We start from the raw sequence: 15,727 nt of genomic DNA, 5'->3' as shown, positions 1-15,727 counted from the left end.
AAAATCGAGGGGGCGCTTCGATCAAGTCAAATGATTTATTCAAAAAAGCACAATTCAATTCAGCCGTTAGAAAGAGAAGTTCAATGAAACATATTTATTTCCATGTATTTTAAGCTGTCGGCAAGCTTTAGTCCAAAGACTTTATTCTGGAGCTAGTCAAAGTGTTTTTTTTTTACATTTGGTTTGTTTGATATTCTGAATCCAAGACAAGCTAGTACAATGTCCGCAGTATAGTTTTCGATTCAATTTTTCTTCAGAAGATGTTCAAAGTTGTTTCGAACCCAGTTTCGGAACGAAATCAAATCATTCGTAACATGAATAATTCGGCCCAATATGGTGTTATCTGCACATTCGCTTGTGCTAGTTCGAGTATTGGCAGAAATGGCCGATGACAGGATGTTATAGGCATCGTTAAACGCCTGTCGCACATCTGATGCACGATATGCGTCATCACAAGCATTCACCCATACCAATGGATCTTCAATGCAAAATAACTGGTAATGTCCATTGAATATTCCACATGGTAGCTCCTTTCTTGGTAAATATTGACCTCCATTCCTTATGGTGAGCCCATAATTTTCATAATCGAACTTTTTACCATATAATTCGAAAAAGTCCAAGAGCAATTCACCCAAATTTGGATTTTCGTCAGCTCTGTACGTTGGATGCATTTGAAGGAAATTGATGCACATTAATGTCAATGGATGTGATGATATTCCGCCTGTAAAACATACATCAAATTGTGAGAAAAGCCAAATTCATTATCACATCAAAGTTCATATTGTAATCGATTGATCCGAACCTGTGAACACATCATTGACACCACGTAGTTTCATATATTGCTTCAAAACTAGAACCAATTTCGATAAAACGGGATATTTGCGTTGATATTCTTTGATTTGTGCGGCCTTTTTCAATGTAGCTGCATCATGCAATGGTATATCAATGTCGATTTTGCTTTCGTCGTCCGTAAACTCAATAATTGGTACTCTTAGGGTGTCTCTGACTTGAATCGAATTGGGTTCGACAATGTCACTGGCCATCAGTTTATCAGCTAGTTGATGTATTGGCGAGGGTCCCGAAGCATTTACAATCATCACATCAATATCGCTGTTTGGTAACGCTAGCCCTAAAACGTTGCTACCAATTAATTTCACTTCTGCATTGGGCCATACTTGTTGCACCAAAGACTCTATCCGATCGATGACTCTTGTTCGTAGTGCACGTTCGACTGGCGTTAGTTGCATATGCTCATAAAATTGCTCGATTTCTGTATGTAATCTGTGTAATTTTAACTGATATTTTAATCACGTCCATAGATTTATTCGAATTTGTAAATCTCACTTACTCATCCACTCCTGGTTGGTATATGTAACCAGCCGGTCTCCATGAATACTTTGACAGTGACTGATTCTGCGAACAGTTTTCCGAATCGTGAACTATTTGCTCATCACTGGCAATACACTTAGTGGTGATTATTCCAATTAAAAACAACCTAAATAACATCGTTGTACGTTAACGTCCTTTCCGATGCGGCCACTGAAATGTATGAGACTTTGAATCGAATCCCATATTGTATATATTAGTCATACTACCCACGTGATATAATTCAAAATAATTCTAATCTGCTTAGCTCCATTGTGCTCACACATTCATACGTACGTTGTGTCCTGTACATCTTATACGATATTTCAATTTGAATGTAAAATGATTCTGGGTTTTTCTGAAGGACAAAAGTACACCCGACAAATTTTTGTTGTTGTTTTAATTTGATAACTTGATGTCAAGGAGTCAATGCAGCGGCATTATACAAAAATGAAATTATTGATTTTTCATAAGGCAATTCTAGAGCATGTAGGGCAGATTATAGACAGAATCGTTTCTTTTTTGAATAGCGAATTAAAATTGTTCGATTTTCTGGTATTTCCCAGTTATTGCAACTCAAACTGCCAATCAATAAATTGGATTGTGATAATTTTGCAATGTTTTTTCCACTTGGAAGCAATGCAACACACACACACACCAAATAAAACAATGTTTTGCGTCATTTTTGATGCATGCATTTTTTCAATCAAAACTGATAATTTGATCCCAATCATTTTGACTCTGCATCAGCTCTAATTTAGACTATTTGATTTCATCATTCTTCATAAAATTCTAGATAAAACTATGGAAACAATTTAACCAATTCAAATGAAACCATTTTCAATGTATAGATCGTTGATGCATTTCCAACGATTTAAAATGATTTCTGGTGTTGGTTGGTCCAAGTAAAAGTCGGTGCCATTTGCTGCCACTTCATTATTTTTAAGTATCTCAATTTGATCGAACGCCAGATACAAATATAGTTTCAATAAATTAAGTTTGGCTTTGTCCTTGATTTCGTGCCACATCCTTATGAAAAGCGAAAAATAAAGTTGTTATAATTCTATTGTTGATTTTGTGTCAGCACAGTGGAGTAATTACAACTATGTGTACACTGTACATGTACTAAACAAAAACAGAGATTATAGCTATATCAATGTACTTACTTTTCATATGTGTAATCATCTATTGAGCAATCGACGAGTCGCATTGTGTTAAAAAATTCCGAATGGTAATATTCGATGAACAACTTGAAATTCATTTGCAAGTCTTCAATTTGGGCATTGTAAAACACAAAGAATGTCAAATCAAATGCGAACGAGTCATAATCGTAGGCTTGGAAGTCCAAGATTTTCACTTGAATCGATTGTTTTGAGTGCCCGCCTATATTTGTATAAGATTAAATGGTTTGTTTCAATTAAAAAAAAATATCTAAAAAAGATTCAGGCAAAATAAATTCGTATTTTGAACTAGGTTGCTACTCCGAAAGTCCAAATTGTTTACTAGTTTTTCTGGTCTCACAAAATCAATAATATTTCTATCTAGCACAATTTCAATCACTGCACATATGCAACATTCGGAGTTTGTTCTTTCATCCAAATTGAAAATGTACCTTTTTTAATCATGATGTTTTTCACCCACAAATCTCTATGATAAAATGTCGTGTATGGTGTGTCTGGAGCAGAGCTTATGCTTCTATTCCGTAAATATTCCTTCGAATTATTCAATTGAGTTTTAATCGTATTTTGCGTCTCAATCGTCATATTTGGAAAAGTGATCGGCAACTTATTGGCAAATTTCTATGGATAAAACAAAAAAAAAAGTTTTTTATAAACATATTTTGCATAATTTCGATTGAAATGAATGTACGTCAGTAATATTGATTAGTGTTTCAAGAAAGGAACCGTTATAACGTGTGTGTAAATGAGGATCCACTTTCGAATAGAACATTGTTGGCTCTAAACGTCGCATAGCAATAGTGAGTGCATGCAATTTGGCCAATCTCTGTGAAATGAAATGGGAAACGATTAATCTATTGAAGGTGAAATATATTAAATTTTCTTTCAATTTGATATTACTTTCAAAATGGCTAAAACTTGCTCTTTATCAAATTTATCTCTTCTACCCAGACAAGCGAAATTGAGTGACTTTGCATTTTCCAATAGAATGACTGCATCACCATCGGCACTTTCAACATCTAAAATGGAATTTTTTTTTGATATTTTAACGAATTTATCGAAAATTCAATCTAATAGTTAGACTTTTGATTTTTTTTTTAATCTCACTGGAATCTAAGGATAGTCTAGCACCAAAATAACGAACAAATGCATCAATTCGTTCAGTTTTCGGAACATTTGCATTCTGTTCGAATAGCTCAATTGCTGGAACTATGACTGAATAAAAGTGCATCTCATTCGAAAATTGCTTTGAATGTGACGAACTTATTGAAACGCCCGCCGGTGTTTTGCATACCAATTTTAGCGTGTCAATCTGCAAATTAAACAATTGTCACTTAGGTTACGATATTATAATTTCATTGCAATTGAAATTATTATTACTTCAAATGAATCATTTTGAAGTAGTTTCACTTCAAGTGACTGTAGCATAAAGTTATAGTTGTCGCCGGGTTTTGTTACCGGCGATAAAGTGTAATTCAACACATTTTTCTTCAAAGATTTTTCCAAAAATGTATGCATTTGTTTAATTTCCAGTAAATTCAATGGTTTTTCATTGATTTTACAAACAGCTTCTGATTGGTTCCCCTGTAACGTTTGCGTCAGATTTATGGTTGAGCGCTGATGGTGAATATCAACTGCAATAGAGAATGACACGATTGCAACAGTAGAAATTAACAATGTAAACTTCATCGTTATAAATTGAATATTTACTGAATGAACATATGAAAGCGTTTGCAATTTTCATTGCTTTGTATTTATATTGATCATGTTTACTGCGTGAAAAATCGTCACAGAAGCTTATTTGTGTATAATTTTTTTCATACATTGTGTTTGTGTTTTGCACACTCCATTGTGTATACATGTGCCGTGTTACAGCCCATTGATTACATCATATCAATGATAGACTCCCAGTGAACACAGCGAAAAAATGTCCTGATTTCTAACAGTAATGGTTCTTATTTCCAAATCAATATTTCAGTTATGCACCCTCATTTGCATCAGAGTGCAAATTTCATTCATTCATTCATCTTTTGATGAACATCGTGTACTGACATCATATTAACTTCAATGAAATTTTACCGCTAATTCTATACAAACGGAAAAAAAAATCAAGAAATAGACCGCTATTAATATTGAATGGAGTTGTTATTGGCATATAGCAGTTGCAGTTGCTATTTTATTCATATGACCTAATTTGTTTTGTTGTAATATTTTTGTATTTATAAATTTATATGAATCAACATCATCATCAAGCATTGCTTCTGACTGTCTCAACAATACTGATAATGTTTTATTACTTGGTCTTTTTCTCTCTCGTTTAAAACAACTGCATCGTATTGAAAAGACGTAAATAAAAATGGGCTCGATAATGAAATTAAGTTTGTCATCAATGGTGATTAATTTGATAGTCTTGGGGTGCTTTTATCAATGAGTCCAAAATGTGATGGAAATTTCAACCGTCACGACATAGTCAGCCGATTTTTGAGATTCATTTTGATTATGTAGCTTTAAGTCTGTTGTAAGAATTTCGATTTTGCTTTGGAAATTTAAATGATTCCCTTATGAATAAATTTATTTCAGATGAAATCTTTTTAATGTGGCTCAATTGTTTCTCATCCATATCCATTCAAATGAGATGGTTTAAATCTGTTGAAATAGCATTGCTCACTGTTATGGTCATTTTGATTGTTTTTCGACCAATATTGGTAACACATTTTGCTTAGTTCCTTTCAACGTAAAATGACATCAATTTGGAGCAATAATTGGACCAGCTGGTGTTCAATTAGAGATATTTCCATTTAGGGACATACATTTGGCTATCTTTTTTTACAAAAATATATTGGTTTCCGCTTGCTGCTGCTGCTCCTGTTGTTAGTGTGCTGAATTTCGATTCGGGCAAAAATCGAGTACGCTCTCAACGCGTTTGTTCTCTCATTTGGTTCCCCCCAAAGAAAACAAATTGTATCCAAATCTCATTTTCGTCTTGCATTCATTCCGTGGAAATAAGTTTTTTCTTCTTCAAAATAATACTAAATACAAATTAATCAAAGGTGAATCATTAGTCGTCACATTGGATTACACATCATTATTCACTGCAATATGAGTTAATACGTCAACTTTACAAATCGGACAAAAAACGTTCGTCTTTTTCTCGCTCAAGAACACCTTAAAAAGAACAAAACATTGATTACAGGTTGGCTGATGATTGCATGGCAATAAAACGGTAGCTCTTTCCCTATTACATTCCATAATGCACATTGATTTATTTGGTTTGATGCGGTTTGCGGAAGAAATTATTTCTTCAAATTTTTCTTGTAGTCGGTAAATTTCATTTATCGTTGACGTCAGTTGCGTTACTGCTTCTAAGTCACTACTAGATGAATCGAAATCACTTGCAAGTTGTTCGGATGCCCTCATGCTTACGATATGTTGTGTTTTCTCGGCAAGGTGTTTTCTCGCTTTCGATCTTGTTAATCGCGCTGAGTCCTCAGACAATTTTTGTCGCTTTGCCTTAAAGTTATGACTCGAACTTTGTTCCGCTGGCTGTCTAATTTCGGTGCGTTTTCTTTTTTCGCTTTGACTCACGAATTCTTTACCCTATCCTTATCTGTGTTATTGAAACATTGCAATTGAACAATGCCGTACGAATAAGATAACAGCGAATGTGAAATTGCCGAAGTGATTGAATTGAACCAGGAACCCGATAGCATGGTCATTCAAAAATCTCTTCAAACGCAGCTACGTGACCGCATCAACCGAACAACCGCAGCAGATGGAGGATCCGACATAAATTTCGTAGCAAAATCGGTAAGTTTTAGTTTTGTTTCAAAAAGTCTACTTAGAAGAGTTTTCATATGAATAGAAAAAGTGGAATTTTAGCAAAAAAAATAAAAGTCCACATATTTTATTTCTCAATTTAGCTGGCCATGTCTGAGGGCATGATCACCAACCATTTGTTGGTGCTCTCAGCAGCCAAAAATCCGAAGCCGCTGTCCGATATGAACGTTATGTTGAAATGTTCGAACATTTTACGATCGCCAATTTATGACCTGCCACTCTGCGTGCCGGAGTTGTTGATGACCGTTTTGGGTCCGTCTTGCAGCCAGGAATTTCTGAACATTGTTCATGAATACGCCCGCCCCGTTATCCGAGGCGTTCGTCAGCCAGTGGCGATCGAGACTGGCAAATTTTTATTCGACGACGATTTTTGGAACATGTGCCTTCGTCAACTTGGGGCATGTGTATTCAAGCCAGACGTTCCAACCCAACGAGTCGGTACACATCCATGGTCCATTGAGGAAGAAGACAACATGCGTCTGCACGCGACTGGGTTGGACGAGTATGTCGAGGATAACCAGCTTTTCTTGGCATACGTCAACTCGGGTAAGTTTAATTTTGATAAAAATACAAAAAGTCTACTAAGTGAATAGGCACGTTTCATTATTTCGCTTGTACATTCATTTGCATTTTCAAAGGTAAAGCCGCATGGTGATTTGATTTACTTTTCACTAAGAACATACCAATCAATCATCTAACTTCAGTACGGCAGTATCGCAGCCAAACTTATATTTTTTAAACCTTTTTCAAATTCGAAATATATCGTTTGTAAAAATGTGTGACATTGATGGAGATGAGGTCATGAAGTTTTTAAAACTGTTCTATCCGGCGGTGAATGGATACAAGGAAGAACTAAAAGAATTTTTCAGCAGAAATGCTGTGGGGTCTATCTTTACCGATGAAGATGAAGAGTTTCATGGTGCCGACGAAATCGCCGATGAGTTACAGGTACTTTAACTATTAATACTTATCATTTCGACGCATAAGTATCTCACTGCGTTATCAGTGAAATATTTTTTTTTAGATCTTCTTTGTTGATTTATGGTCGCGAGAAAACCAACAATTGTTGCTTTAAAAAAATGTATTCTCTCTCTCTCTCACTCTCTCGTTCTCTTGCTCCCTATCTTCATCCCTTTCTCTCGCTCATTCGCTTTCTGTGCTCAAAAATTCGAACATTTCCTTCTCTTTGATTTTTTTAAAACTGAAACTCGTTCTATTGCGTTTTTGCAGAGATTATATAAACCTCTCCCGATGGAATATGCACCAGTGCCGAGTTTATGTTTTGTGGTGCCCTGAGGCAAAATGGTGCCCTTTGAATTTTTTTTTAAATCAGTTGCAATTTTAACACTGTTTCAAATGTTTCACTTAAATATTAGTACAAAGTTCAACACTCTTCATGTTTTATATTCACCATTGAGGATGTAAATTTTCAACAGCGAAGTGGCAATACACACCACACAATCGCAATGAGACTTCTTAATTCGCTATTCGTGACATTACGACAAGACTCGAATTGGAAGTTATGTTCAAATAAACGATAAATTTAGTTTTATAACTAAATTGAACAAATTGAACATCGATCAAATCTCAAAAGGCTTGTAATAAAATTGCATCCTTCTATGAAAATAGTCTTGATGCAAACGAATTGATTTCTGAATGCAAAATCGTCAAACAATATTTCTTCGAAAGTTCCGGTACTCTTGTTTCGCACGCTTCAATCCATTTGAAAATCCATGAAGAACAACTTCAAGCCGTTTTCCCGAATATTGATGTTATGCTGCGAATTTTTACATCTTTGTTCATTAAAAACGTGCCAGATGAACGTTCTTTTTCGAAGGTAAAATACATAAAAGATACATTGCGGACGGATAATGAACTGAATGCATTTGCCTTGATGTCGATTGAAAACGAAGTTTTGGATTCTTTAGATATGGATAAAATAATAGAAGAATTTGTTTTGTTGAAGAACCGAAGAAAAATAAAGTGGTTATCTAGATTCAATTGAATATAAGTTAATTAAGTCTGGATTTTAATTTTATATGCAACATGCAGCAAAAAAAAATAACAGTAGGTATTATTGCGGTGCGCAAATTTCCTGTATTTATTTATTTTTAATGCGAGCGGTAGCAAGCGAGATTTCTTTTCAAAAACAGCACTTTATGGGGCACCATAAACAGCTTTTCAGAGCATGATTATTTTTCTTAGGGACACCAAAACATCAACATTTTTTTTCATTTTCTCTCTTTGTGGTGCCCCCAAATGCGTAGTGCCCTGAGGCAATTGCCTCAATCGTCTCTATAGTTAACGCGATACTGCAACGAAAAGGAACAACCAGACATTTATGTGCATTCTATATTTAATTCCAAAGAGATAATAAATACTGTTGCATCTGTTGAATTTTTTCTCATCATTTCGTCAAAATTATTATAATATAAGACATACTTTTCTATTTCAGGGTATCAGCTCTGTCCATGACAGCATGTTCGTGGTCAAAGGTGTAAAGCACGGGTTCCAAATATCGCATATTATACACCGGGGCGTTGAAAAAATACTTTAATGGGAATCATAATTGTATGTGCGGCAGCTTGAGACATGTTTTTCCTTTTTCGTTTTTCGAACCACGCAACACACACACATAAAAAACACTTGGACGCATGTCACGCATTTCGGTTATAGTTTAATTACTAGGTGATTTGAATGAATGAAAAGAAAGTGAAGAGAAAAAAATACAAAGGAAACAAATTGTTTCAAACAATGTCGATAAAATATGAAACATAAGTCGATAAAATACAAAAAAAAAGAGAAAAAAAATTGAAATTGATACAAAATGTCGATATATTACTGTGTAAATCTTTTTTCTACGAATTATAATAAAACGGAACATAAATTTTGAATCAAAAATCATGAAGAGTGATCCAGTTCAAATGCCAATCACACATAAACACACATATTCTCACATGCAAACGAAAAAAGAGCAAACAGTAAATAAAAACAGGCAAAATTAATTATTCTAAAGAGTACGGTATAGCAACCAACAAAATCAAACAAAAAAAAAAACTAAAAAAAACTAAACAAACACAATTAAGTTTTGATAAGGGGCAGTGAAAAAGATATTATAACCGAAAAATCAGAATTTCAATTATTGTTATACCTTTTTTTAATTAATTTTCCGCCACCTCAAACCAATTTTTAGATTTTATCGAAATGTACATTTACTATTTTTTTATACAATAAATTATTTGATTCTCTTTTTTCCCTTGTTAAAAGTCGGTGGATGTTTCAATTGATCACAAATTTTTATGAAAAAAAAAACCAATCCATCCCTTTGCCGCATTTGTGAGTAGTTTTTCCCATTTTTAACGTCACAATGGAAGTAGAAAAAGAACAGTGAAAACAATGTTACCATTTTTTTTGCAATAAAAAAGTAAAATCGATTTGAACAGAAGGAAAAACCATCCGAAAAATTTGCTTCATCCCAATCGAACGAAAAAAATGCATTCAGGATAACTGTACTTTTAACTCTTACCCGGTGTTGTGGAAGTGCTTGTGGTTGTATCGGTAGCCCGGTCTTTAAAGGAACCATGAGTCGTTACAGTATTTTGGAATTCATCTGTTGTCAATGAATTGCTCAGTAGGTGTACACTGGCTAGAATTTGGTATGAAATAATTATTGGTGCCATATCCACTGAACAGTTAATGTTCAACTTACCGGCACTCGAATAGCCCACCAAAAAAATAAGAATCGCGCTGAATTTATGTCCCATTTTCTTTTTAATTCGCTACCAATAAATTCTTTGTGGATGAGACAAATCACTTCAATTTGAACAACTAGAATGAATGCAAATTACAATGTATGCAACAAAAATGTAAACTAAAATCGAACATCAAACGAAATGAACATCTATTTCGGTTGAAGATTGAATATAATCTGGATTGTTTCAATTGGGTAGGCGTAAATTATGGTGTTATCATATTAGTTTTATCGGCACAAAATTTCAAATCGGACATGCGCGATTTTTTGCATGCAAAAATATTTTGTTGGTTGTATCAACTAAAACTTTTTCATAGAATTCAAAAACTGTGACAACCAACAATGTTTGCAATCTGTTTTTTTCTTCTTAAAAACTGTAAACTAGGCTATATAGACGGCAATGAAGTGGTAAAATGCATTCAGAATAACTTGATCTCTGTAGAATATAACAATAAACTTTATTAAACATATTTTTTTGAATAAATTGATCGGATTTTTTGTTAAAAAGGGTTCTAATCCGTATAAGTTTATCGAAAACAAAATCTGGCTATAAATTATCAATTTTCTCGTTGAAATGATTAACCATTTTGGTAAAGTGTACAAAATTGGTCAATTGAATTGCATCATCTTTGGCCACCCAACGAAATGCGGTGTGTTCATGGGACAGTTGTGGATCCTTTTTTGCGTCTAAGAGTTCGGCGCGAAAATATGTAGTGGTCTACGTGTGAAAGTTTTGAGAAGAAGGGAATTGTTGCCAATTGTGTGACATTGAACTGGAGGTAACGTATTGATAGGCAATCATCAATATAATCCAACTTTTTGTATTGACAAATAAAACACCAACACAGACACACGCATCGACAAATGTGTTGGAGTGAATAACAAGACCCGAACTGAGATACACAAACAAATACTAGACTCCATTCTTATCGTTCATTAAGTTATCGTAGGTCATTACAGTAAAACCAGTTCAATGTGCTCTTGAAATGGATGCATCTCAATCGATTTTAGCCAATTTACACTGGAGAAAAGTACATACAAAGAAACTTTGTTTATCTCGATAACGACTAAAATCATTGAGTTGCATTTGCACTGCTGTCAATAATACGATCGCTTATTCACAGTCGTGCTGAAAAGCCCATTAATCCAGCATTTCGTTTACAAACACACATACTTTATAAACACTAAAACAGTTACAAAACCATACATACGGTTAAGTTGTTGATGCCTCTATCCGCAATCGTCGAGCCTACTGTCGACAACGTTAAACGCACTTAAACAAACGTAGTCAAAACATGAATATGTACAAACGTCTCGTTTTCACTTTCTGATTTGCATCTTTGCTCGATTTTTTGTGCGAAACGATTTTTCTCGTTTCATTTTTACGTTCTGTCTCATTGATATTGGGTGCAAATTTTGTGATTTTTCTTTCTAATTTTCGTAGTTTTGTTTTGTTTTCAATAAAAATGTCTGAAACATATTTTGTTGGTGTTGATGTTGGTACAGGCAGCTGTCGAGCTGCGCTGGTCGATTCAACTGGCCGTGTTCACAAAGTGCAAGTTAAAGAGACAAAAACATGGAATCCACTGCCGGATCATTACGAACAATCATCCGATAATATTTGGAGGGGAATCTGTGAATGTGTGCAGACGGTAACTCATGATTGTCCAAAGGAGAAAATCGCTGGTATTGGTTTTGATGCGACATGTTCGCTGGTAGCCGTTGACAAAAATGATAAGCCATTAACAGTGAGTACAACGGGTGATAATAATCAGAATATAATTTTGTGGATGGATCATCGTGCTGGAAAAGAGGCAAGTCAAATCAATGACACAAAACATGAGCTGTTGAAATGTGTTGGAGGAAAAGTTTCATTGGAAATGGAGATACCAAAAGTGTTGTGGTTGAAATCGAATCTGAATGAGCAGTGTTGGTCGAAAGTGGGCAAACTTTTTGATTTACCGGACTTTTTAACGTGGAAATGCACAGGAGACGATACACGATCGTTGTGTTCAATCGTTTGCAAATGGAACTATGATGGAATCAATCATACATGGTCCCGTGATTTCTTCGAGAAACTCGGCTTGACAGATTTGTGTGAAAATGATTTTGCGATTTTGGGTAAAAATGTAACGACGCCTGGTGCTGCCATTGGGCAAGGACTAAATGAACAAGCTGCTCGAGAGTTGGGATTGAATGTTGGAACGCCGGTGGCGGGATCGATGATTGATGCTCATGCCGGCGCTTTATGTCTGCTAGGTTGTCATGCTGAGGGTGTTAATGAGTCGATCTCATCGAAAATGGCTCTGATTTGCGGCACTTCGTCATGCCATATGTCGGTGGAAAAGGAATTGATTTGGGCTTGTGGTGAGATGCAATTAGAGAAGATTTTTTGCAATGCAAAAAAGAATTATTTGAACAATTTTCAATTCAGGCATTTGGGGACCATATAAAGACGCTATTTTCCCAGGATTTTACCTGCACGAAGGTGGCCAAAGCACCACTGGTTTCCTTTTGGATTACATTGTCAAGAGCCATCCCGCCTATAAAGAAGCACTTGAAAACGCCAACAAATTGTAAGTTAATTTTTGAACTGATGGATCCGATGAATTCCCTACAATTAATTGCAATTCCATTTTTTGTTCACACCTGAATTTGGTAGACATGTCTTTGAATATCTCAACCATCAACTATTCCGAATGGCTAAGGAGCAAAAATTGAGCAGTGTACATTTCTTAACGGAAGACTTCCACGTTTGGCCTGATTTGCACGGAAATCGATCACCATTGGCCGATTCAACGATCAAAGGCATGATTTGTGGTCTCACCATGTCGTCAACCATTGATAATTTAGCACTTACTTACCTTGGCTTTATTCAAGCATTATCTGTAAGTGATTATGAAATCGATTTATTGTGATTCAAAAGAAAACTTAATTTTTGTTTTCTTTCAAAATGTTTCACTTAATGGCCCTTTTTAAATCTCCCTTTTAGTATGGAACTCGGCATATTTTGGATCAACTGAAAGAGAGTGGTCGAAAACCATTCCATTCGCTGTTGATCTGTGGTGGATTGCGAAAGAATCAATTGTTTGTGGAGACGCATGCTGAAGCATGTGCGTTGCCGGTGTTGGTGCCCGATGAAGAAGAAATGGTCCTCGTTGGATCGGCGATGTTGGGTGCCTGCTCAGCCAAAGTGTTCCCATCTCTGGAATCCGCCTCAAAGGGAATGTCAAGCCGATGTGCAGTGGTTCGACCGAATCCAACGCTTCGCAACTATCATGAACGAAAATACAAAGTGTTCCGAATGATGGTCGAAGATCAATTGAAATATAAAGAAATCATGTACTCATCCTAAATCCAGACGATATTCTCATTCCATTGCCAAAGTGTAAATAAACTGGAAACATGCGGAAAAACGTAAACAAAGTAGTCAGAATATTAAAAGCAAAACTTTTTTCATATGCGAAACTGTTTTATTCTCCCTCCTAATTAAAAACAAGAACGTTCAAAGCAACATTTTTATTATTTACAAAGCATCTAAAAGCCCAATCCAAAATCAACAGTTTTTTTTTTCAAGAGGTTTTTATATAACTACATAATATTGTATGGTTAACGGTTGTTGCAAATTCGACCTCTGTTGATCCCGTTTGCTTCAAATTCGTTTGTTTTGAGTAAATTACACATTGCAACGTTCATTTGTGAGATTGTTTAGTACTTCGTCTCAACTAAGGAACTGTGTCTATATGGCGGTTGATTCACAATCAAAATTCACGAGATAAATGCAACTGATTTATTATCAATTGTTGCCCTACACACCGGGCAACTAATCTTAATTTTAGCCGAACAATCCTCACAAAGGCATACATGGCCGCAAGGTAAGCAAATCACCTGTGAAATAGAAAAGCAATTTTTGTCAGTGAAATTGTCATTGATTGAATAACAGATGAAGTCATACTTCTTTTGGGTTTTCAACACAAACAACACATTTCTCATCGTCTCTCAATTCACGTGGCTGTGCCCTTGATTGTTGCCTTCGTTCACGGCGCGCCTTTTCCAGTGACTCTTTTAATTTCCGTTCGACACGCTCTTGCTTTTTGCGCAAATAAATTTTTCGAATAATTATTGCGGTCAAAATGCCAGCAATCGTACCGCAGATGATCACTTTTGATCTGAACAAATTGAAAAAAAATAATTAAATAAAAGGGAAAAAAAGCTGAAATCCAAATTCGCTTACAGCATTCCATTTTTGGCTTGTTCAAATCGACGAATTAATGAACTTTTTGTGGCTGTTGTCAAAAACATTGGCCCAATGTTTGATTCCTGTAATTTCAAATGATTTCCATCCAATTCCAATTCGCCAACAGCTGTTATGAAACTGCCATCACGAAGAATTTCCTCGGTGGTTTGCAAACCTCGTTGTCGAATACCCGAGAAAAATCCAAATACATGATCGAAAAATGATAACGATGACGGTTCATAGCTGTCGTGGATGATATCCAAGTCTGAAAAATCGAAAATGTAACGAATTTTTTTTCAACAAAGACTTTTAAAAGTCAAAACAATTGCGTTTAAGTTTTTTTTCAGTACCTAAAATTTCAGCAGACAATGCGTCGATTATTTCAATTCCAACGTCTTTGTTCGTTACTTTGAATGGCACTTCACTTGATGAAACATGGAATAGTTTTCTGTTTTCTGTCCAAAATCCAGCAAAACCTCTGGTTATTCGATGTTCACTACGAAAAAAAATGGAATGCAATTCGAATGAGTGGCATTTTTTTCTCTTTAACTCCTTTTTGTTGAGCAATCAACAAAGTTTCGTTAAACAATTGATGGACATCAATCGCGTAGATACCAATTTTCAGTGGTGAGACTCACTTGACTTTAATCACTTGCAATACTCCGGTCACCGATGGTGACATAATGCTCTGTAGAGGTTTTCCGATCGGTTCAACTGTGCCCCGAACGATGGCATATGGGATTTTTCGGTTCTTTTGTGCTCCAACATAGTCGTTAAGGTCTTTGTCGATGGCCAACTGAGGTGCTTCCTAGAATAAAACACAACAAAGTAGTGAAAATCGAAGCATTTTTGTGAAAATAAAGCGTGAAGAACTACCTTCAATGCTTTAATAGTGTTCTTATGGTTGTGATAGCCCTTGAGACACAGTCCAAAGATAATGACATCGATGCCCAGCACGATTGCCTCTTGTAAATAATCCATTCCGATACTGTTGTTCATTTTCTACTCTCTCTCTCTCCTCTTCTTTTGTTTATTCAAATTGCGTCGAATTTTGAGGTTAGAATAGTTTATGTAATAATTTATTTGTGCAATTTGAATTTCAATGATAAAACATCACTTTGTTTTGGAAAGACTTTTTTTTCGTTTAAATTCAAAACTCAATGTTTACACAAATTCATTTTCACAGCACGTAATACATTTGCTCTGCTCGATATCGATGGGCCTTCAGTTGTGAGAAATGTCAGATGAGAATGACAGCTATTAGATTTGGTGCGTATGTGTGAGTGTGTAGATTAGCGCCAATATACGAAATTTGAGGTAACATTTTAAATTCGATAGAATATAATTGTATTGACTGTT

At 35.3% G+C, this 15,727-nt stretch overlaps 5 protein-coding genes across 9 annotated transcripts; 2 read left to right on the top strand and 3 right to left on the bottom strand.

The window, feature by feature from the left end:
- Positions 1-105: 105 nt before the first annotated feature.
- Positions 106-11,467, bottom strand: LOC129576655 (uncharacterized). 5 transcript variants are annotated; one of them, XR_008688905.1, is made up of 12 exons: positions 11,343-11,458; positions 10,090-10,208; positions 9,907-10,026; positions 3,924-4,177; positions 3,651-3,855; positions 3,444-3,562; positions 3,235-3,369; positions 2,978-3,164; positions 2,532-2,748; positions 1,349-2,394; positions 803-1,281; positions 106-721 (listed from the first exon to the last, which is right to left on the bottom strand). XR_008688905.1 is itself a non-coding variant. In XM_055462021.1 (10 exons), exons 2-10 carry the CDS (start codon positions 10,142-10,144, stop codon positions 2,190-2,192), a joined length of 1,497 nt encoding a protein of 498 aa, XP_055317996.1. In that variant the 5' UTR covers positions 10,145-10,208; positions 11,343-11,458; the 3' UTR covers positions 106-2,189. The 5 variants fall into 5 exon arrangements, 1 of the variants encoding a protein (XP_055317996.1); XR_008688906.1 differs by lacking the exon at positions 11,343-11,458 and having other exon boundaries at positions 10,090-11,335; XR_008688908.1 differs by lacking the exons at positions 9,907-10,026; positions 10,090-10,208 and having other exon boundaries at positions 11,343-11,467.
- Positions 243-1,247, bottom strand: LOC129576520 (non-canonical poly(A) RNA polymerase protein Trf4-1-like). Its single transcript, XM_055461740.1, has 2 exons — positions 803-1,247; positions 243-721 (listed from the first exon to the last, which is right to left on the bottom strand). Exons 1-2 carry the CDS (start codon positions 1,245-1,247, stop codon positions 243-245), a joined length of 924 nt encoding a protein of 307 aa, XP_055317715.1.
- LOC129576658 (uncharacterized) lies at positions 6,222-7,127 on the top strand. Its single transcript, XM_055462024.1, has 3 exons — positions 6,222-6,350; positions 6,464-6,926; positions 7,019-7,127. The coding sequence occupies exons 1-3, from the start codon at positions 6,252-6,254 to the stop codon at positions 7,033-7,035; spliced, it is 579 nt and encodes a 192-aa protein (XP_055317999.1). The 5' UTR covers positions 6,222-6,251; the 3' UTR covers positions 7,036-7,127.
- Positions 11,468-11,597: 130 nt separating the features above from the next.
- Positions 11,598-13,592, top strand: LOC129576654 (FGGY carbohydrate kinase domain-containing protein-like). Its single transcript, XM_055462020.1, has 4 exons — positions 11,598-12,498; positions 12,566-12,707; positions 12,794-13,019; positions 13,124-13,592. The coding sequence occupies exons 1-4, from the start codon at positions 11,598-11,600 to the stop codon at positions 13,484-13,486; spliced, it is 1,632 nt and encodes a 543-aa protein (XP_055317995.1). The 3' UTR covers positions 13,487-13,592.
- On the bottom strand, positions 13,583-15,662 carry LOC129576656 (mitochondrial E3 ubiquitin protein ligase 1). The gene is made up of 6 exons (XM_055462022.1): positions 15,245-15,662; positions 15,007-15,176; positions 14,719-14,864; positions 14,366-14,633; positions 14,087-14,300; positions 13,583-14,019 (listed from the first exon to the last, which is right to left on the bottom strand). The coding sequence occupies exons 1-6, from the start codon at positions 15,365-15,367 to the stop codon at positions 13,900-13,902; spliced, it is 1,041 nt and encodes a 346-aa protein (XP_055317997.1). The 5' UTR covers positions 15,368-15,662; the 3' UTR covers positions 13,583-13,899.
- Between the last annotated feature and the right edge of the window lie 65 nt (positions 15,663-15,727).

Source organism: Sitodiplosis mosellana, unplaced genomic scaffold (genome assembly GCF_009176505.1).
Source record: "Sitodiplosis mosellana isolate CC-2019 unplaced genomic scaffold, AAFC_SMos_1.0 Smas_scaffold_6191, whole genome shotgun sequence".
NCBI lineage: Eukaryota > Metazoa > Arthropoda > Insecta > Diptera > Cecidomyiidae > Sitodiplosis > Sitodiplosis mosellana.
This window is presented reverse-complemented; position numbering and strand designations above follow the sequence as displayed.